The sequence below is a fragment of the Triturus cristatus genome, chromosome 3_2 (assembly GCF_964204655.1).
Source record: "Triturus cristatus chromosome 3_2, aTriCri1.1, whole genome shotgun sequence".
NCBI lineage: Eukaryota > Metazoa > Chordata > Amphibia > Caudata > Salamandridae > Triturus > Triturus cristatus.
Genome location: NC_140584.1, coordinates 1,154,628,360 through 1,154,651,254, shown reverse-complemented (window position 1 = coordinate 1,154,651,254; position 22,895 = coordinate 1,154,628,360). Strand labels below are relative to the sequence as shown.

The 22,895-nt window shown below is 44.6% G+C and overlaps 1 protein-coding gene across 1 annotated transcript; it reads left to right on the top strand.

Moving 5' to 3' along the window:
- The first annotated feature begins 4,312 nt into the window (after positions 1-4,312).
- LOC146859304 (telethonin-like) lies at positions 4,313-18,937 on the top strand. The gene is made up of 2 exons (XM_085649970.1): positions 4,313-4,643; positions 17,140-18,937. The coding sequence occupies exons 1-2, from the start codon at positions 4,495-4,497 to the stop codon at positions 17,552-17,554; spliced, it is 564 nt and encodes a 187-aa protein (XP_085506096.1). The 5' UTR covers positions 4,313-4,494; the 3' UTR covers positions 17,555-18,937.
- Positions 18,938-22,895: the final 3,958 nt, after the last annotated feature.

Genomic DNA, 22,895 nt, shown 5'->3' with positions numbered 1-22,895 from the left:
CATTAACAGTCCACATTGGAGTTTTTCTGTAATGCTTAAGTCTGGTGCGCACTTTTCAATGTTTAATAAAAACCGCTTTCTGCTACTTTGCTTAAACAAGCTGTCGCCGTTGCGCCCCACACAGCACTGGAGGAAAGGGGAGGAACAGGAGAGAGAGTGGGGTGGGGGTAGAGTAGCGAGGGGAGGGAGGAAACAGAAGAGGCATTCTTGTTGCTTTGAAGACAGACTAACATTAACGGTCTGAACTATAATAAAGGTAAACAAGTTTGATAGCAAAACATTACATAAGACTCGTGGACAAACACAGCATTCCGAGAATGGCTCCCACAGTAGCAGGGTGCTAGGTTTACATTTCTGACAAGCTCAAGAATGGCAACTTGTGCTGTTAAACGTCACACTGACACATCTTGCAGCACCCGTTTAATGTACAGCGCTGTAAAATGGAAGCCTCGGTATTACGAGTTACTGCTATGTTCACGGTAGCTAACTGCAAGTCAGTCAGTGGCACTGCTGACAAGTGTGTGAAACGCTCTTGAAACGGGCGCAGCGCTGATAAAATATGTTCAAAATTATTAAAACATGCAAGATGGGGGGTTGGAGCGAAGTGCAAAGAACACAATAGGCTCCCTCCAGACACCTCTGATGATGAGCAGGATACAAATGCTGTGGGTTAACTAGGAAGCAAAACGAGGGTAAAGAGAATGTCTCCGTGAGCCTTGTGCTCGGCTGGCGCCTCGGGCATGTTTACTACGGAAACACATGGGAATGCAAAGCCATTAATCAAGCAGGATGGCTCTGTCTCCCTTCACGCCCAGGGAGGAGGGAGATGCGAGCAGAGCATCAAAGGGCTGGGTGAGAAGGGAGGGGGGAATGCAAGGGTCAAAGCGGCGAAAGTGAAAGTAATCGAGCAGAGCATCAAAGGGCTGGGTGAGAAGGGAGGGGGAATGCAATGAGCAGAGGAGCAGCTGTGCACGTGCATGTGATCGTGCACTCAAGGTTTAGGCCAGCCAAAAGACTGGGTAGCACTTTGAAAATCCCACATATAAAATGTCTCTTCGAGCCTTTGGCTCGCGAGACCTAAAAAACAATAATAATAATAAACTCTGTGATACGACCGGTCTGTCATATAGGTGCGGCAAAAGACATGTGTGCCTGCAAAATGAGTTATACATGTGTTTTCCTTTTAATGACCAATCTGAGATGGATAGGTGAATAAAAAGTAACGTCAAAAGTGGTTTGTTTTTTTTAAATGCACAATAACACTTAAAAACAACAACAAAAAACAGTGGAGTGGGCTGGGGTGCGGAGCGGATGGGGGCCCAACCAACATGGAGAGAAGGCCGGTTAGGGGGAGAAGAAAGTATGAGACAGAACATGGAGACGGCTCAGGCCAGAGAAGGACATGGGAGACAACGTATTATCAGGGAGTAATCTGTGCTCCGAACTTACAGATCACTCGGACAGACTTTACCAATGTGTATTTCACACTCGCACCTCCATTAATCTTTCGTGAGCATGTGATTACGGCAACAGAGAAGAGGGACAATCAAATGACAACGAAGAGAGAAGGGGGAGCAAAGGGCAACTGGGCACAGGGACAATAGTAGATGGAGAGAAAACAATGTATTGCCAGGAGGAGGGCGTGAAGCAGAAGAGGAAGACAGCTGGAAAACACAAAGAGAGTGTGAGGCAGCGGAAGCATTGGGGGATTTTTCTGTTACCTATCTATCCACATCAACCATTATATTATAATCAAAAGTGTAACTCGAATGACGGGCCCATAAGTCATTTGTCTCACAATTAGCAATACCAAAGGTCCTCCGATGATGCTTTGGTAGAGCTAAAAGGGACTAAGCAATAAAAGATGGAAGGCTATTTCTCCATGAGAACCTACAATTAAGAAATACGCGAAACATTTGTCATTAGAAACATATCCAAATAACTCAATGACTCTGGAATAGAGACAGACTCTGTTCTTTTCTATTCGTTTTCTTGTTATTTCATAATATGAATGGTCAAACAAAAACACAATATATTTTGAATGTCATAGATTGATTCATAAAATACAGTATAGATTCACAATAATCATCACAGATTATTCAATAAACATCAGAAAATCAGGTATAGAGGAATGAGAGGAGGAGAAGAACATCAGAGAAACAATAGCTCACTTACAAGATGAAATACTAATGCACAACGTGCAATTAGTTCGAAAGGCTAACTCCATGGCCGTTAGAGTATAGCAAAGGCAGCATCATCAGTCAGGGCGGACTGGGAACCAAAACGGGCCCTGGCAATAAGTGCTCGGCCGGCCTCCCGGAGGGTTGGGGGTACAGCCGAGCTGTGTGTCAGGGACGGTTTTGGCCGATTTTATTACAGGGGAGATATTGCAGCTATGCTGCAAAAACAGCCCCCTATGCCCCAAAACTGGCCCCCACCCTGGCGGCCCAATGGGGAAACGCCCGGTGCCCGCAACGGCCAGTCCGGCCCTGCCATCAGCCAATGAAGTACAAAGGCTTCGAAAAGTCACTTAGGAGCTGTAGGATCTACCAGCCAGAGAATCAGGATTCAGCACAGCATGCGGCATGCCACAAATGCAGGACAGGTCACAAATCTTGTGAACAAGCCGAGGAAGATTTTCCTACAGGAATCTTTATAGTACGCTACATCTTTTACTTACCTAAAATGTTACTTTCTCTACTCTCTACAAACATTTTCATTGGCTAAACTCCTTGGTGTGGCCATCTTCTGACAATGACCAAAGTAATATTTCTAAACACTCTTTGTCTAAAATTGTACAACTTCCAAGAGAGGAAGAAGGAAGAAACTAGATATATTTGTACAATAAATCTAGCAATAGTTACATACAATCCTCGCCTAGACAGGAAAGAACTATACAGTTTTCTTTATTCTAAGGAAGTATTAGTTCTTTTTTTCGTCCAGGGCAGAAAGCACAGGAGCACGGCAGCACATACCCTAACAAACATTTGCTGAGGCCTACATTTATTTTACCAAGCGAGCGAATTCTTTCTAAAAGCCTACACTACTTTCACGAAGAATAACAGACAGAATCTTTGTTTATTTTTCCTACAGTTAGGAAGACAGAATAACACTCAGCAATATTCACATTATTTCAGCTGAAAAAGATCAACTATCATGCCTTGTGCACATCTTCTCATGTTATACACTCTTGTGTTATATTAGTAGTTTCACGTATTTTATTAAAAATACATGCAAATAAGGGAAATTCATCGAGCAGATTTTATATTAAAAAATCGTGCTCCATCAAGTGCTTTACGATAAAGAAAAAAAAATAGTTTCAGAAAGGGAATATGCGTGGAAAATTAGAAGGAGCGATAGCAGAGAGGTGGTAAACAGGCAATGCTCCACGGGGGAGTAAACACAGGATAGACGGGCTAAAACAAATGAAGTCAGAGACTAGAAGGAAGCAAATGCAAGTAACAGAACACAAAGCCAATGGTAAGCAACGCGCGGAATGCATTGCTAAGTAAGCTTTTATATGTCCCAATATGTCCTTACAAGCAGACAGGTGTCCTGTCTGGTAGACGTCGACCTAAAAACTACTCTGGGGGTTACTGAAAAGGCTCTTCAGAACACAGTTATCTTCTTGGCTAATCTTCCCTCACCCCGCACTGCTCCACACCCAAACACACCCTGCTGTCTGTCAAACCAGCCAACATTCCCCGGTGACATCACAGCTCTCTGCTGCTCTGATTGACTTTGGAATTCGCAATTTCATACAGAAAACCCACAACGTAATACCGAAAGGGCATGAAACTCCGTGATCCACTCTGAAAACATCCCCAAAGTAAAACAAACACAGGCCAATGTGCCACGTGCACAGCTCTTTGGGGTTGCGGTTGGGGTGCCTGCCTTCCTAAAAGCCCTACAAGCTTAAGGAATGACATATGAGGACGCGCTTGCCCGCTAAATGAGGTGAAAGGCCATCTCACTTACGGCAGACCCGCTAAATTGACACCTCTCTTCCAGTAACTCCACAGGCCTGTGAACTGAGCTATGATGACGCAGTGACCGCCCACACACGCGCATCCAGCCGTCACTTGAGTGAGGGGTGGGGGAGGGTATTCACGTGTAGTCAGAGCACCCTCGATGTGAATTATCTGCTGTCAGCACGGCTGGCACTGGCAGTGCCCCCTCCAGGAGGAGGGATGGAACATTTGGGAACTGGAAGAGAGATGAGTATGTTCTGCAGATATAGCGTGTTACGACACAGGGCATGAAAATAGCAGCAGGCGGAGGGGGTATAAATCGCGCGGTGCCAGGTGCAGGGGACAGAGCCTCAGAGAGACAGGAAGAGGAAGAGACAGGCAGGGGCAGAGAGAGGAGTCCAGGGCTGGTCATATCAAGCAAGGAGGGCTACCTGCAGGCAGGTGAAAAACAAGCACAGGCGCGGACAGGCCCGGGCTCGGTACCAGGAGCAGACGGACGGACAGACGGACACACGCCGCAGAGATGTCGGGGCGCACTGTGGTCCTCCGGAGTGGAGGGGGGCTCACTGCGGCAGAGCTGAGCTGCCAGGTGCAGGAAGAGAACAAAGCCCGGAGGGAGACCTACACGGCGGACTGGAGGGACCTCAGTCTGTCCAGCAGAGCTGAGAAGGGGTGAGTGAGTGCGGGTTTGAGGGGTGGGGAGAGGTAGCGAAGGATGGTGCGACATGGGAATGCCCTAGAGGTTTTGCGTTAGTAATGTGCAGGTACGTGGGGTGAGGAAGGGCTTGGGAGGAGGGTAAGGGAGTGAATGTGGAGCCAGGGGGAGTGAGTGAGGATGAGTGTGGTTGTAGGGACGTTTAGGAGAAGTGATAAGAATATGGGGGCATATTAGCAAGTAAGGGCGATAATTATCGCCCGTGAAAGTATCGGGACTTTTGTTATCGCCTCCTTTCCCTGATAATTTTCGGCTTCATACCGACGTATTATCAACACGTCTGTGAGAGGCGATAGTGTCAGGGAAAGGTCTAGGAGGAGATAGGTTTTCAGGCGATAGCTTGCCATGGGCAGCGATGGCGCACAGACATCAAAGAGATACTTGGCACGGGCGATAATCATCGCCCTTACTTGTTAATATGCCCTCTACCTCTTTGGTGTCTGTGGGTCTTCTGATGGGGATCTGGCTTTAGTCAGGTTTTTAGCAGGTGTTAAAAACCTGCGTACATCGGAGGTTAGCGCAAATTATTGTATCGCGGGATATCTTTGATAATACAGGGAAGTGCTGTTAGCGATTTTTACCATGAAATTTAGGTAAGTAACGCCTACCTTGCATGTCAGCGATACATATCGCTGACATGCAAGGCGATGAAAAAACCGGCAGCTAACGCCGGAAAGCTTGCGCTAACGCATGTTAGCGCAGGCTTGCTAATAGGGCGATAAAAATATCGCAGCTTTATCGGCAAAAAGTGCCGCTAAAGCAACGATAATTCCCTTGATAATGTGCCCCGTGGAGAGTAGCAGATGTGCGAGTGAGTCTGTGGCTAAGGGGGGTGAGTGAGTGCGGATCCAGGGGATGGTAGAGGAAGTGAGTGCAAATCCAAGGAGAGTTATTCTTGAATGTACACACAAGGGCTGGCTGAGTGAAGGTGAGGGAGGATTGCTCTATGGTTTGATTAAGTGAGGGTGAGTGAAAGCGGATCTACAGAGTGGATACATGAGGGTGAGTGGGTGTTCATAGGAGGCTCTGTGCGCCCTACCTTCTTTCCTTGACTATTTTCCTCCCTTCTTCCCTTCCTTTCATGCCCCTTTCATCGATCCTTTTTCGTTACTTCTCCTCTTTCATCCTCTTTCCCTTTTCCCCCTTTCTTCTTGCCTTCCTCTTTGCTTCCTAGACATTGCAGCCTCATCTGTCTATTTTCCTCATTCCCTTTCTAAAACTCTCCTCTTTTCAAATCCAGTCAGTTCATGGTATATTTGGAATATCGGTGTTGCAATCTAGTGCATTTGTGCTGTAGGAAAAAAACCGAAATCAATGTATTCTTTCCCACTTCCATACAGTTCCTGTTAGTTCCATTTATACTTAATAAGTTGTTGAGTAGTGTGACCTACAGGAGGTGTATTGTGGGCATTGTAGGAACTCTGATGAAAATTACAGTTTTTTTTATTTTATTTGTTTTTATTGATTTTCCACAGCAATTATCCAGACATCGTAGAGCGAGACATGAACATACTGATACATGGTATAGTTACATATGCATACAACCAAATTAGAAGAGTACACATTCACATTGCATAGGGTCTATGAGAGTCTTAAATCGTTGAATGAGTCTCTAACAGCAGGACATTACGGATAGTACACAGCATTCTCGCCTACATCAGAAGTCCAGCATAACATATCATGGTTAATCAAATCTATCATGACCTATCACATCTATACCATCCTAACAAAACGTACCCAACCCTCCCTCTCCCCGCAAGCTCGGCAACAAGTGCCTATAGTAGCACTTTCACATGTCCAGATCTAAAATTTGCGTGTATCTCAGGTCCACAGTCTGTCCTAGGTGTACTGTGCATTCCTGCAATATTAAGTAACAGATCCCCCTGATGCTGTAAGGAGCCTGTGTGTCCCATGCCAGTGGTCCAAGACCCCCGCAGATGGCATCATGACCCCTTAGTTGGATAATATATCTATCGCTGCACATTCCTCCATCATTGCATTCCAGCTCATCCATATCGGTGTTTTCCGTAGACCTCTATACTCCTCTCTTTTTAGTTCAGCCCCTTCCACCTTACCCCATCTCACTACTTACGTATGCCAATCCTGTAGGGACGGAGCCCTAGCGGCTTTCCATTGTGTGGTTATGGCTCTTTTAGCTAGAAGGAGCGGAAGATTAGCAAACCGATAAATGGGATTACCCTACTTTCCACGGAGCCCTAGTCCCAATATACAGTATTCCAGTGTGTCGTTATGACGCACCGGGGCTATATCCGTCATTATTTTACATACCGTCGCCCAGTAGTGTCCCAGTCTAGGACAGTTCCATACCATGAGTATCAGCCCCGCGTTGGGTGCGTAGCAGCGTGGGCAGGTATCACTTGCCCCCGGAAACATAACACACAATCTGCGCAGGGTTAAATAGGCTCTGTGGAGTAACATCAATTTAATGCATTTAAATTGAGGGTTACGAGACACCTTTTTGGGGTAGCCCAGTATAGTGTACCATTCCTTGTCTGTACATTCGCGGCCTATGTCCTCTTCCCATCTGTCGCGCAGTGGTCGTAATGAGATCGCCGTTTCAGTCCGAATCCTGTTAGTCAACCATTTTGTAAGGCGTGCCCCATGTCCCATTAGGTATTGCATGGTAAGTAGTGTGTTCGTGGTTGGTTCAGTATCCTCTATTAACCATGTAGTGCGTATATATCTGGATATATGTAAATGTAGTAGGAACAGTGTATCGGGGGCACCATGTTCGCGTATAAATGTTGCATGAGTCATTAATAAAAAAATTAAAGAACTCTCCTATTGTGGCAATGCCCGCATCAGTCCTTGCCTGTAAAGCACGGTTAGTGACCAGTTCCGTTCGTGTGGGGACACCTAGCAGCAGAATGGTGGGAGCATACGGTAGTGTCTGTCCAGTATACCTCACTGCGCTCCTCCAGTAAGTGGCTATCCGTAGCAAGTGGGGTGTCGATGTTGGTATGAAGGCCTGAGGCAGTAAGAGCCTGTGGATGACCCCCTTGACCTGTCCCGCAGTGACATATCCACTTCTTGTAAATTACGTCCTGCAAGCCAAAATGCCAGCCACTCAAGTTTGCTAGCATAGCAATATGCGCGCAAGTTCGGTACCCCTATCCCCCCTTGTTTTGTGGTTAATTGTAGTTTTGACAGGCTGATACGTGCCCCAGACTAATTCTATCAATAAAGAGTTCAATACTTTAAAAATCCTCGATGGTACAAGTATAGGTAGATTGGCGAAGTAATAAAGTAGCCGCGGCAACAGCACCATTTTAGTGATGGTTACTCGGCCCGCCACCAATAGGGGCAGCGAGATCCAGAAATGGATCTGAGATTTGAGAGCAGTAATCGCGCGCGTTAAGTTGCCATCTAGGAGATCCGTGGCATCATGGTAAATCTGTATTCCGAGATATTTAAAAGTATCAGGCGCTATGTGAAAGGTCCAGGGGCCGAACATAAATTGACCGCTTCTCACAGAGCTATCAAAGAAATAGGCATACGACTTGGCAGCATTAATAGCCAGGCCAGAAAGTTCTTGGAATGACGCAAATATGGAGGGCATTGGATGAGGATCCTCATCCATGTCTTTGATATAAAGAATGAGATCATCTGCGTAAGCTGAAACCGTGTGAGATGCATGACTTCGCGTTATCCCCCTACAGCTTGAGAAAGAACGTCTGTGCAGAAGTGGTTCCAGCGCCAGGATAAACAACAACGGCGACAAGGGGAATCCCTGTCGGGTACCCCGAGCCACCGTGTATTGCCGCGAGATATGCCGACCCCTGCGTGCCCGCGCATTGGGGTTCGTGTATAGTAATATATTCATCAGGTACCCAATCGTGCGAGGGCATAGAACATATAGTCCCAATGCAAGGAGTCGAATGCCTGCCGCAAATCAAGCGATATGCAACCTTCCTTAGTTCCCGTTTCCTTAGTTCCTGTGCCGTGTGTGCCCATCATAATTTGGTGTAGGCATCTGATGTTAAGTGCCGTGTTCCTACCAGGTACAAACCCACACTGATCAGTGTGTATTAGTTTGGGGATAAACTGACAGAGGCGGGTGGCCAACAATTTACTCAGGATTTTATAGTCCGTGTTAAGGAGTGTTAAAGGTCTATAACTCGATAGGATCAATCCATCCCTCCCAGGCTTCAGTAAGGAAACCACTAGCGCTTGCAGCGTAGTAGCGGGGAGCCCACCTGCTTCCAACGACTCGTGATATATGCATTGTAAATGAGGAATCAGCAAGTCGGCATATACCACGTAAAATTCAACCAGCAGGCCATCATTTCCGGGTTTTTTTTTACGTGGTAAAGCTTTAATCGCCTGTCGGATTTCCACCCCTGTTATCGGTTGTGCTAATTCGTCACGCTGCTGTTGTGTGAGCTTTGGTAAGCATAATCCAAGCAAAGAAGGGTTCAAAATCAGTGTCAGTATGTCCAGTTAGTGGAACATATAGGTGCTCATAGTAGTCCCTAAACGCAGTATTGATGTCCAATTGCGTGTTAACCACAACATCCTCACTGTTTTTAATTTCCAATATAGGTGCGGGCAAGGGTGCGTTCCGAACCAACCGTGCTAGCAGCGGCCCTGACCTGTCTGCCTGTGTGTGTTGTCTCTGTGTGTCTAGCCGGTGATCGACAACATGCAGCTCCTCGAGGAGTTCCGCGTATTGTATGTTAGCCTCCCGTAGCTGTGTCAATTGTTCATTGGTCCCCAAAGCTTCCCCTTCCAGCGCAGCCAGTTTACCCTCGAGTTCAGTGAGCCGTTCTATCAGAGCAAGCCAAACTCCTGTCTTAGTGCTAATTGCCACTCCCCTGATAACCATTTTAAAGGCATCCCATTCCATATGGCGAGTACTAGCAGACCCCGCGTTCTCCGAGAAATAATGGGCAATCGCCTCCGAAAGGGCATGACGGAAGACCGGATCTTCCAGCATCGTGGGCTGTAGTTTCCAGGTCGGTATCGGAGTTGGAATCTTGCCCCATTGTAGCGTTAATTCCACCGGGTTATGATCCAACAGGGTTTTGCCCATATGGAGTACCGTAGTAACTGATCCTATCAGGGCTCCGGAACACAGTAACCTATCTATCCGAGTGTGCAGTCTGTGTGGTGGTGAGTAAAAGGAATATTCTCTATGCCCTGGATGTTTTGCCCGCCATGCGTCGTGAATTTCCCAGCCCTCTGTCCACCCTTTGAGTGCCTCAGCTTGCTTTTTGCTTTCTGTAGCGTGTAATGGTGGATGAGACCTGTCCAGGTCAATGTCCAATACAGCATTAAAGTCGCCCCCCAACCCCCAGGGATATTCGGCCCAGTCTGTCAGGGCTACACCCAGTGCATCTAGATACCTATCCTGATCAGTGTTCTGAGCATATATACAACCCATAACCACATGAGCCCCATCCAACAAGCCATGAGGTAACACATACCTGCCGTTAAGGTCTATTTTTTGCTCTAGAAGCCTGAAAGGGATATTATTTTGCACCCACACCGCCGCCCCCCTGGCAAAAGCTGAGTATGGCGTGGCAAACAGTTGCCCCCTCCATTTTTCTATAACTTGGCTGCCTCATCAGCATTAAGGTGAGTTTCTTGCAGGTAAGCTATAGCAACCTTCCTTCTATTGAGTTGCGCCAGGACACAGTGTCTCTTATGGATTGAGCCCATGCCCTTCACGTTCCAGGTGCAGTAGGTGTATTTATTATGTAATGCCATCGTGGTACAGATAGCGTATTGGCCACGCGACATGTGGAGACCAAAGCCCTTCAGACATGAGCGGCATACGAGCCGCGCATGCCTCAACATAGAAACTCCCCAATACTAGCTTCCCCCATAAAACATCAGAGGACCAAACTTGAAACAAAAGTCCAACATGGACTCCAAACAGTAAATGCCATATCGCAATCGCCTGGGGGGTGGAGACCTGAACTGCAGCAGTTCATACAAACATCACATTGCCCATTTGAAAAAGCGTTGGTTATGTTAGCACACTTCCCTATACAGCTTAGTTACACTAGACCTACTAAAGCAGTCATCAACAGTAGTATATATTACATAGCATCATTATACATTACCACTCCCGATCATCCCGGAACGCAACATTAGAAGTCTCTGGCAATTTGAGCCGTGATCGAGAGGAACAGCGTTATGCTAGTCTCAGAGTCTGAGCGCACCATGGCCGCATCCGATGAGTGCACTATTTCCTACCTGGGTGATAGGCAGCAGGTAGTGGCCTTGCCACCTTTCCAGTCGGAGATTAAAGCAGTTAAGCAGGGTGTTCCGCAAGGGTCTGCCATCAGCCCTATTTTGTTCAACCTCTATCTCTGCCCTCTAGTGAGTCTGATTAAATCATTCGGCATCTCGGTTATTAACTATGCCGATGATACACAGCTAATTTTTTCCATCGAGGGCAAGGATGCGGTGCCTCTGGAGACTTTCCATCAGTGTATGGCGTCAACTGCGGAATGGTTGAGGCAGAACTCTCTGCAGTTCAATGGCTCCAAAACAGAGGTACTACACTGCTCGCTGGATCGGGTCCCTCGGCCACTGCCTTCTGACTTTTGGCCCACCTCTTATCCGGATGCTCCTTTAGCAGCGGCCTCCGCCAGAAATCTGGGCGTAGTGCTTGGGCCCAATCTTCAACTGGACCTCTTTGTAAATAAAACTGTGGCCACTTGCATGATGCTGCTTCGTATGCTGTGGAAGATTCTGCCGCTGCTGCCGGCCCACGTTCGGCCAGAAGTAGTGCGTGGCACCATATTGAGTAGGCTGGATTACTGCAACGCACTACTGCTGGGAGCCCCAGCTAATTTGGAGGCTAAGCTGCAACGTGTGCAGAATATGGCGGCCAAGTTGGCTTTGTCCCGGCGCCGTTCCGACTCCTCTTCTATGGCACTAGTCGATCTTCATTGGTTACCTGTCCCGCAACGAGTCATCTTTAAAGCACTTTGCTTAGTGTTTAGAGGACTTCATGGACAGGGACCTGTTCCGTTGCAGGAATTGTTCCAGTGGTATGTGCCCACTCGCTCCCTTCGGTCTCTTTCAGCACATCTTGTGGTAATTCCTAAGGTAATGAGGGCTCGGATGGGTGGGCGAGCTTTTGGATTTGTGGCAGCTAAACATTGGAATACTCTTCCCTTGTCGCTGAGAAGCTCCGGGGACTTTTCCTCCTTTAGGAAGGAACTCAAAACATTTCTCTTTCCTAGGTCTGATTAATTTCTTTTGACTGCTCTGTGTGGTGTTGGTATAATTGTCTGAAGCGCCAGGATACCCTTCGGGTGACAGTCTGCGCTATACAAATACGCCATACATACATACATACATCGGTCCCAGAAGTGTTCCACTGTCGAAGGATGGGTGACCCATCCGTCTAGGTCCAGATTAGAACAGGATATTTCGCTAAGTGTCAGGGTATGGGACGGAGCTCTTTCAGCTCACGTCCTCCATGCCCGGCAGTTGGCCACGCCCCCCTCATGAAAATTACAGTTGACCAGGTAAATTGGGGCCGTACGGCTAAAAAAACCCCATACAATTCTGATCCTGGACAGCGCGTACGCGACGTCCGCATGGAGTCAGGCAGCGTTTTATGGACCAGCAAGTACGATTCGTACCTACAGCACTCCGCACGGCTATAGTTTTACGGGAGCCAAAAAGTGCCGGAAAAGCTAAGTACGCTGCGATGCACGACGAAAAGGGGGCCCGGTATGCAACGTACACGCCATCACCCACATCGTACGTGTCATCATGTATGGTGCGTACCCCAACATTGCATATGTACATACACGCTGTTGGGGTACGCACCGTTCATAGGCCAACAGTGCGTATGTACGGTGCGTATGTCTGCACCGTACCCCCCACCTCCATATGTACGGACCGTACCCCCCACCTCCGTATGTACAGACCATACCCCCCACCCCCGTATGCATGAACCGTACCCCCCACCCCCCGTATGTACGGACCGTACCCCAGGCGTACCCCAATCCTCATGTATGAACGGACCGTACATACGCGAGGATTGGGGTACGCCTGGGGTACGGTGCAGACATACGCGGGTGGGGGGGTACGGTGCGGACATATGTGGATTGGGGTACGGTGCGGACATACGTGGGTGGGGGGTACGGTGTGAACATACGCGGGTGGGGGTACGGTACAGACATACGGAGGGCTGGGGGGTACGGTCTGCACATACGGGGGGTGGAGGGTACGGTGCAGGCATACGCGGGAGGGGGGAGGCTGGGGGGGCAGTATGACTCGTACCCCAGGCACAAGTGTACTCGGGGTAGGGGTCGTACAAAGTTCGCTCCATACGATTGTACGATTCGTACGTAAAAAAATACGGATACGAGTCGTACGGTAATCGGAATCGGCACCCAAATAATAGAGAAAAAGTGTTGGATAGCGTAAGGATAAAAATTACAGTTCCATCTCCAAACAGTGAAACAGTAGGGAAAGTGATGGATAGCGTAGGCGTAAAAATTACTATTCTCACTCCAGTGAGTGCAACAGTAGGGAAAGTATTGGATAGCGTAGGGGTAAACATTACTATTCCCACTACAGTGAGTGCAACAGTAGGGAGAGTGTTGGATAACGTAGAGGTAAAAATTACTATTCCCACTCCAGTGAGTGCAACAGTAGGGAAAGTGTTGGATAGCGTAGGGGTTATATTTACTATTCCAACTCCAGTGAGTGTAACAGTGTGGGCAATGTAGGATAGCTTAGGGGTTAAATTAACATACTTATTAATTTAAATAATTTTTGTAAAATAAATAACATATTAATAATTAATTAACAGAAAATTAATAATAAAGACCAATAAAATTAAATTAATATTTACTTACATAACATTAAATTACTTCCCACCCTATTCCCCCATAAACACACAACCCGCTACACATAAAAAATAACACAATTAATTTAATTATCAATTAATCAATTAATAAAGAGTAATTTCCAATGAAAAAGTAACTAACAAAAAATTAATAATAAATACCAACTTAAAAAAATACAAAATAAAAATACTTAATAATAATAAATTATTTCCCACCCTATTCCCCTGTAAACCAACAACCCACTACACATAAACAAATAACACAATTAACTTAATTATCAATTAATAAAATTAATTACCAATTAATAGTAAATTTACAATAAATTAACAATAAATACAAAAATAATATATTAATTATAGTTAATATAATGATAAATTAATCAATGAATACAAATTAATTACCAATTAGTAATTATTTAACAATAAATTAATAATGAATAACAATACATAAAAACATATTAATTAATTAAATATAATCAAATTACTCTCCAATCTATTCCCCTATAAACCCACAACCCGCTACACATGAAAAATAACATAATTAATGTATCAATTAATCAATTAATACAAATTAATTAATAATTATTTTACAATAAATTAATAATCAATAACAATAAATAAAAACATATCAATTAATTAATTATAATTAAATTACTTCCCACCCTACTCCCCTATAAACCCACAACCCGTTCTGATGCTAAAACACAAAATTTACATTAAAAAAATTACTAATTTCTAAACTTTTAATACATATATTTAAAAATAATGAATATACATTACAAAAAATGTTAAACATACATATAAAATACATGCTAAAATACATAACACTAATATAAATATCGATATAATTAACGACGATATTTTTGCTATATTACTTACTTCGATATTACTTACTACGATATAAAAAAACGATATTACTTACCTTAAGGTCGATATTCTGGTCACCGATATTCTTGACGTCGATATTCTGTCCCTACAATATTAAAAAATCGATATTAATGTAGGTCGATATAAAAAAAGTCGATATTTTGACTGCTCAACGTTGCGGCCATCCAAAAGCATTGGAGGGAGGGGCTCATTGAGCCACAAACCTCAATGGTCTGCCAATCCATGGTATCAGTGGCGGGAACCTTAAAGGCAGTTACCTGCCTTTATAGGTGTATGATACATGAGGCACTAACTCCATTACTGATACTACGACAGAAATGGGAGGGGGATTTGGGTGAAGAGATTCCTGAGAAATTATGGGCTGAACTAGTCGAACGGGCATGGAAAGGTTCTAGAAATGCCCGTTTCCAACTCGTGCATTTTTTTATACTACACAGGGCGTACCTTACCCTGACAAAAATTAATAAATATTTTAACACGGATACGGCAATGTGCCCGCACTGCAACACGGAGGATGCGGATTTCCGCCACATGATGTAGGCTTCTCCCCAGCTTGGGACATACTGGGAAGAGGTAGTTACACTACTGCGAGACATCACTGAAAGAGATGTAGAGCTCACTATAGGTCTCTGTCTGCTGCACTGTTTTCCCCATACTTCCAAGAATAAGGGATCCGATTCACAGAACTAACTTAAGACAAAATCCTAAACTTACTACCATTTTCGTATTCACAGAAGGCACTTACTCATTTTGGTATTCACAGAAGACACTTACTCACTTCGGTATTCACAGAAGTTAGTAGTCCTAGCTTTAGGACTCCTTATTGCCTTCTGTGAATACCGAAAGTCTTAAAATTAGGATTTTTCTCAGTTTAGGAGTCCTAAAGTTAGGACTCCTAACTTTACTACTACTAAACTGAGAAAAATCCTAATTTTAAGGCTTTCGGTATTCACAGAAGGCATTTAGGAGTCCAAAAGTTAGGAGTCCTAACTTTACTACTACTAAATTGAGAAAAATCCTAATTTTAAGACTTTCGGTATTAACAGAAGGCATTTAGGAGTCCTAAAGTTAGGAGTCCTAACTATACTACTACTAAACTGAGAAAAATCCTAATTTTAAGGCTTTCGGTATTCACAGAAGGCATTTAGGAGTCCTAAAGTTAGGAGTCCTAACTTTACTACTACTAAATTGAGAAACATCCTAATTTTAAGACTTTCGGTATTCACAAAAGGCATTTAGGAGTCCTAAAGTTAGGACTCCTAACTTTACTACTACTAAACTGAGAAAAATCCTAATTTTAAGGCTTTCGGTATTCACAGAAGGCATTTAGGAGTCCAAAAGTTAGGAGTCCTAACTTTACTACTACTAAATTGAGAAAAATCCTAATTTTAAGACTTTCGGTATTAACAGAAGGCATTTAGGAGTCCTAAAGTTAGGAGTCCTAACTATACTACTACTAAACTGAGAAAAATCCTAATTTTAAGGCTTTCGGTATTCACAGAAGGCATTTAGGAGTCCTAAAGTTAGGAGTCCTAACTTTACTACTACTAAATTGAGAAACATCCTAATTTTAAGACTTTCGGTATTCACAAAAGGCATTTAGGAGTCCTAAAGTTAGGAGTCCTAACTATACTACTACTAAACTACGAAAAATCCTAATTTTAAGACTTTCGGTATTCACAGAAGGCATTTAGGAGTCCTAAAGGTAGGACTCTTAACTTCTGTGAATACCGAAATGAGTAAGTGCCTTCTGTGAATACCAAAATGAGTAAGTGCCTTCTGTAAATACCAAAATGGTAGTAAGTTTAGGATTTTGTCTTAAGTTAGTTCTGTGAATCGGGCCCAAGATAACTAGTAAGTATTTGGACCTGGGCCTCCTCTGGGCTAAAAGAGACATTACAGCACATTGGATTTCCAAGAGTGGCCCAAGCGTCCAGAGATGGAAAGCTGACCTCCTTAAATGGGCAGAATGTGAGGGCAGCGTTAGATTACAGTTGGCTCATCGAGCAAATAGCGAGAAAGCTGTGGAAGCAGCAAGGGCTTGGGAAGCATTAGTGGTCTTGTTGAAAGTTCCGGACGATGATCTAGATGATGAGCTTCTGGCTGGTGACCCGGCTGCTTTGCCCTGACCACTGTGTAGCTAATAAGCTGATGTTTATACCTATTGTATCCCTGACTATACCTGCCTCAGGCACGGAGGAACTCCCTGATCCTTGCTGCAGTGTACCTTTATAGTGCTCTTTTCTGATACACCTTGACGTTGCCATTACTATTGCTGTGTGTGACACACCGAGGGGGGGGGACAAGAGGGTGAGGGGAAAGCTTGTTTCGTATTTTTAAATGGGCAGCTAGGATGCCTTTTCTATTATCCTCGTTGACAATTGGTTACTATTAATACATTTGTTGATCAAGAGTCTTGTTGACATTTGTCATTATTACATTGAAGAACGATATACAGTACATGGTGGCTATGGCTATGTCACTTGTCCCTGGGTGCGACCAGGTTATATTGTCGTTATATGTGCACCAGCTTGCTTAAGTATAATAATTGAATTGTTATGTTTTGGAAATAATAAAAACATATTTAAAAAACAAAATGGAGGCTGCCAAGACCTGGGATGAAATCTAATAAGCATTGTTAATGAAATCAATTAGTCATCAAGATGATATACCAGTTATTGATCAGGGACTCTAACACTTATGCTCCTTCACTCTCTCCACAGCTGTGCTCTGAGAGAAGCCAATGATCGCCGAAAAGAGACCTACACCAAGCAGCACGAGGTCCTTTTCTTGGTTCAGAGGTCACCCTGGAATATCATGAAGCTTGGTCGCCTTGGGGAGGCACCGAAAGAATATTATCTGCCCTACCAGCGGGCGCTGCCAATGCCCATCTTCAAGCCTGTGGACCTGGGAGGCAAGACGGAACGAGTGCCCACACCTCAGGAACTGCGCAGAATGATTGAGTTTGAAAGAGCCCTGAGCAATCCAGGCAACGGCCTATGCAAAGACAAGAAAATGATCTCCGAAATCACCAAAGAGTTGCCAATGGTCATGCAGCCCACACGCATGGACTTTGGGAAGGTGCCACTGCCACGGTCGCTGTCCAGAACCTTGTCCCAGGAAGCCCAGCGAGGCTAAGGAATGCAGGAGGTCAATCCACTGTGCTTGCGTTGCAATCCTCTGTCTAGAAAATCAAGTGCCTTGAGGCCGTAGAGCTCTGAATGTGTTGTGTTAGGACAGGCAGCAATGCTTAGCATACCAAAAGCTATGAAGAGCAGAGCTGTGGTAACGCTGCCAAGTAGACAAGATGGCGACTTCCAGCACCAATCCCTCACACTCTGACCTCCTTTCTGATGCAGGATTGGAAATGCCAAAAACAAGCCTGGGACTCCTGCTACCCCCATTCTGCAGGGAGGACCTATAAGATCCCAGCTGGAAAGGTCAGGCGGGAGCTATAAGAAAGTGCAGTAAAGTGAAAGTAGACTTTGGTATAGAGAAGTGACAATCCCATGATTAGAGGGAGGATAAGGCCACCATTGACATTCAGGAAGCGGAGTGCTAATATTGACTCTTCCGTTAGGCCTTCTCCCCATATACCCATGTGTTGACGTCATTTTGTTCGGTTCTTATTGGAGCCTCTTGAGTCACAAACAGTTCAGTGCAGTGAGGTGTAAGATGAGAGTAGAGACAATGGGATGTGGAAGGCAGGCACCAGAAGTTCATCCAGACCGTAGGAGGTTGACTGGAAACTCATCAGCAGGTCTTTGTCCTCCGAGACGTTGGCAAGGAAATATCTGCAGGGTTACCTGTACCTGAGGTCAAAAAATCATTATAGGAAGGTTATTGAGCTGCACTCCGACATGCCCACATTTTTGGGAATGTCGGCTACCTCTCAAAACCGAAAGAAAAGATGTGCTTCCATTGCGTCTTGGTGCTCTGCCTTACAACCCAAGGCCACCTCTACTTTATTTAGAGGTAGCATGGCAAGAGGGATGCTTTAAGGGTTGCAGGAAGGGTAGATGGGTGGGGAGTGTATAGATGCTAGTTCAGTCCAGTGTCATGAGTAAAAGAGGACTGGCAAGAAGTGGAAAATTACTTGACAGTCAAGGAAGGAGCATAAAGGTAACAAAGGTTGGACCAATCTAGTGTTCTCAGAGGGGTACGGTAAGGTGGAGGGCAGTACTGGAGTTTTCCTAATCCCACATTGATGTGTGCTAAATGAGAAAGAAGTGGACACAGGGGCAATCCAGTGCTGTGTGCAGAGTGGTACTGGGGGAAGAGGGATATTGGACCTCATATGAGGAAAGCCCCGGGAGTTATCTTTGAAAGGACGGCTGTGTGAGCATTTCATAGCATCCTTCCCTTATACTCACCGTTACCTCTGTTGTGATGTGTCATAATGCGCATGCCATTGTATTCAGTTTGACCATCCATTTATCGCTTACAAAATAAAGTTATTTTTCTATCTGGTATAAAATACTGGCAGCTTTTATTGATCTGATAATAAAATGTTGTCAGTCACTCCTTGGTTTCCAATTGTATATTATTGTTCCCATTCGTGTGTTATTTATGTCTGGTAATTTTAGTTGTTCTAGGTGCAGAGGGCGGGTTGTAATATACCATGCAGTTCAATTAGAAGGACCTTAGATTTAATGTTAGAACTCAACAAATACATCAACACAGAAACAAAATATAATGCATTCTTTGCTCGAAGTTAGGGATGTAGGCATTGGTAAAGCCACTGATTTCTCCCACCTCTACCAGCAGAAGAGGACTGCAGTGCACCAGCTTGGCATAGAGACGATGAATCCTGCATATAGGGGACTTCTCCATGGAACTCTCTCTTTCCCCAAGTGATCAATGGTTGTAACGATGGGTGTTTGGGTAACTATGGACGTTTTGTAAGGCTGGGACAAACATTTATATATCAATGTTTGACACATTTCTGGAGGAGTATCCTTCTGGAAGGCTGAGCTAATGAAAAATGTCACAAATTAGTGGCATGATTTGCTCAGGTACTCCCCGTACATGCCCACTTTGCCATGTACTCTCACCACATGCCTGATTTTACTATATACAACAGGTACTCACACCACATGCCAGGTTCTGCCCTCATTTGCCAGGCACTCCCATTACTTTTCATGCACTGCTTTTGAAAAATGTTCCTCAATACTTTTGTTTCATTGCTGACTATGTGTGATCCTAATGCTTTACATGTAGTGCTTGTGAATACAAGCCTTTTGTAGGGCTAGGGTTTGAAGGCGCAGCTGGCAAACAGACCGATTGCTAACAATATACATAAAGTGGGCTTTGAGTCTGCCCCTTTCAACCAATGGCCTCCTTCAGACATTAGCTGGAGGCTTTGTCAGCCAGGTTTTGGCTCAGACCAGTAGAGTATTCATCTCTCACCTAAGGCTACTGACTCTTTGGGTGTATCCTTCTACCTCCATTCAAGTGTTTGCATTGAACTGCATGAGGCACCATCGTTATAGGTTGACTGCCGCGGTGGACAGATAAGTCAGGAGAACATTCCATTCCCGACCTTCTTTCCTTACCTGGCACCAGCCACACCTGGACAAATGGATAGGTAAAGGTGCCGTCAAGGGATTTATTTAAAGATGCACAGTCATATATTTCAAAATTCTTAATGGGATATAAGCTTTTATCAATTGCTTATTGATAGATTAATTCTTGAGTTTCATTTTAAACAATATCAATCATAACTGGAGAATTAAATCAAAACAAATATACAAAAACAAGAACACGGGTATATATAAAGAAAGAATTTATATTTTTCAAAATAGTTGTATGGGTACTGTAAATATACATAAAAAATGTAACAAGAGGAGACACAATACAATTCAATGGTCCTGCAGTGTCACATTTATATATACTTTTCCTTAAGTTGATGAATTTTTGAAAAAGTGTTTCAGGTCGACGTTTCAGTCTCTTATGTAGTCATCGGTGAGACCATCTTCAGGACTATTATGTATTATATAGATGACCCCTGGCGTCAATTTGATTAGTCTTAGTTGGTGATGCACACTTTTAGTGATGAATCGCGACATGAATGTTCTTTTTTGAGGAATATCTGTTTTCGCAGATGTCTAAATGCTCATCTCGAACTAATAGATTGTAAAGAACCGTGTTTTCACTTCGGGTCTTGAATGAAAAATGACACAGCAGAGCGTCTCAATTGTAGACAGACCTGTTAACTGGAGGCTGATCGTGAAGTTTGAGTGAAGTACATCTGTGTCCTAATCATGGAACTCAAATGTTCACAGAGCATATAGATTTATGGGTCAATCTGGAAATTCAGGCTGGATAACAAAGTTATCACGAAGCGCATCCACCTCCTGGTTGCAAAATTCTAGCGCTCTCCCGGTGGGTCAGGTCTGGACAGAGGCACAGGTTACCTGTAGTAGGTTTCCTCTCGTGAGCCCGCCCAACAAAAGAAGCTGAGGTTGTGGTGTCTATATCCGTCGCAGCCAGGTGCATCTCCACATCAGATCCCTTAAGGAAACAGTCATCTTGGCTTAAAACAGGTCAATAATTAACTTGTCAGTTAGGCACTGGACCTGGATTTGAGCTGACTTGTATGTGATTATTCCCAACATGATACTGCCCAGCAAGCCGGCAAAGGAATATTAATGCAGCATCGATATCAGAGACCCTTTACATAGCTCTAAACATCAAACGAGACCAGTGCATGCCCGGTGGCATGCTCGACCGATGTGTGCCACTGTGGTTTGCACAACTCCTATGGATAGTGTAACTTACAGGCATGTCCCAGGGAGTTCAATCAGGGCCGGCTTAAGCACTAGTGACGCCTGGTGCGACAATCATTTTTGGCACCCCACCATGACCTTCTCCTCAGATTCCCTCATTACCACCAGGCAAAAGTGCCCCACATCTCTCCATAGCCCCTCTCTCACTGTGGTAAATAATTTAATTACCGGGACTTAATTTGATACAGAAACATAATAAAATAGCTCAGTAAATAAGAGGCAGAATCCGTGGTATTAGAGGTTCGGAATGGGCTTTATTCCAATGGTCGATTCGAATCAGTTGCTCCAAGTTCCGTCACCACGAAGGTTCAGGAAGTGAAGTACATATTTTATTGATAATTAATTACTTTTATACAATAGGCATTACAGTGAAGCAAATGCAAGAGGCGTAACAATTGATAGTGTGGATAATATATTCATGCGTAGCAAAAATAGGCGTAACTGGGTGTGATTAAAGAACGTCATCAGATGTGATGTCATAATAGGGTGGTTCCATGAAAGAATTTCGCAATGTCAGCAGAAAAACTTGGCAGAAATGCGCGTGCAGCAGCATGACGTGTGATTGACGTGCAACTAGGGGGTGAAGGGGACTTGACATTTAGCTCTACATGTGGCGACAGAAGTCTGGAGGGTCAAGTCAACCTAATCCCAAATCATATCTAACATCCTATGTTTAAAGAACTATGTTATCCAAAAGAGAGGTCTCTTAGAGTAGAATCTTATTCTATACTGACTATACTGACTGCTAGTGCGTGTACGAGCGTCTAAGTGTCTACACTAGATGCGAGGGCGGAAATCTTCCATAGTAATAGGGCTATGAATTACTTGCATCAAGACAGAGAAGCCGGGCCTTTGCTCGGTAGCTGGAAGAATGTTTACTTAAACTACTAGACAGGAATGCATTGGGCAGGGAACGGAGCAGATAATTTCGAAGGTGAAATACAGTTTTTGGCAGGCAACAGGCTGATGTCAGGCTTCGTGAGCCGCGCAGGGAATGAGACAAGGTTCATGGTCACAGATGCAGGCTCAGACTGGAGCTTTCAGAGGCAGAAGGCAAGAAAAGTTTGATGACAGAATCAGGGCCTACTTGCCTGGACTGTAAAAATGGCATAAGTGAACCATATAAAGCCGGTGGCCTTTCATACTTAGGGATGGAATATCCGGCCTATTCATGGCAGATCTGAAAGAGGACATGTTGACGGTGGACGCACATGTGTTTGCGTCTTCATAACTGGAACTGGAGGGAACATACATGTACTTGTGATTCATACATGAAACCGTTGGGGTCCAAGATAGGGGACATAACTGATCAGAAAAATCCATATTTCCACATTCCCTCCTTGTCCCCTACTTGCCCGTTAAGAGATATCAATCTTCATCAATCCGTTGATCTGTTCATATAGCATCATTTGTTCTTCTTTCTTCTTCCGGGATGAATGAAATCTTGGTGGTGGAATACACGATGTGGCACACAGACCACAGATCGCTGGTCCACATTGTAGACATAGACAGCAACTGAATAGTATGAGAAGGCCAATACCTAGGAAGGATAGGACCTTCCATCCAAAGGTAGATAATACACTCCAAAACCAACCGGACCAAGTCCAGGTGCCTGGGTTCTGGTGTATCTGGCTTACAATCTTATGAAGGCGAGTTATGGCTTTATATACAGATGGCGAATTTTCTGGTAT

Bases quoted from the DNA above. Each gene is read 5' to 3' on its own strand.
- LOC146859304 (XM_085649970.1), top strand. From the start codon at position 4,495: ATGTCGGGGCGCACTGTGGTCCTCCGGAGTGGAGGGGGGCTCACTGCG. The intron at 4,644-17,139 runs GTGAGTGAGTGC...CTCTCTCCACAG, and splicing joins TCCAGCAGAGCTGAGAAGGG to CTGTGCTCTGAGAGAAGCCA.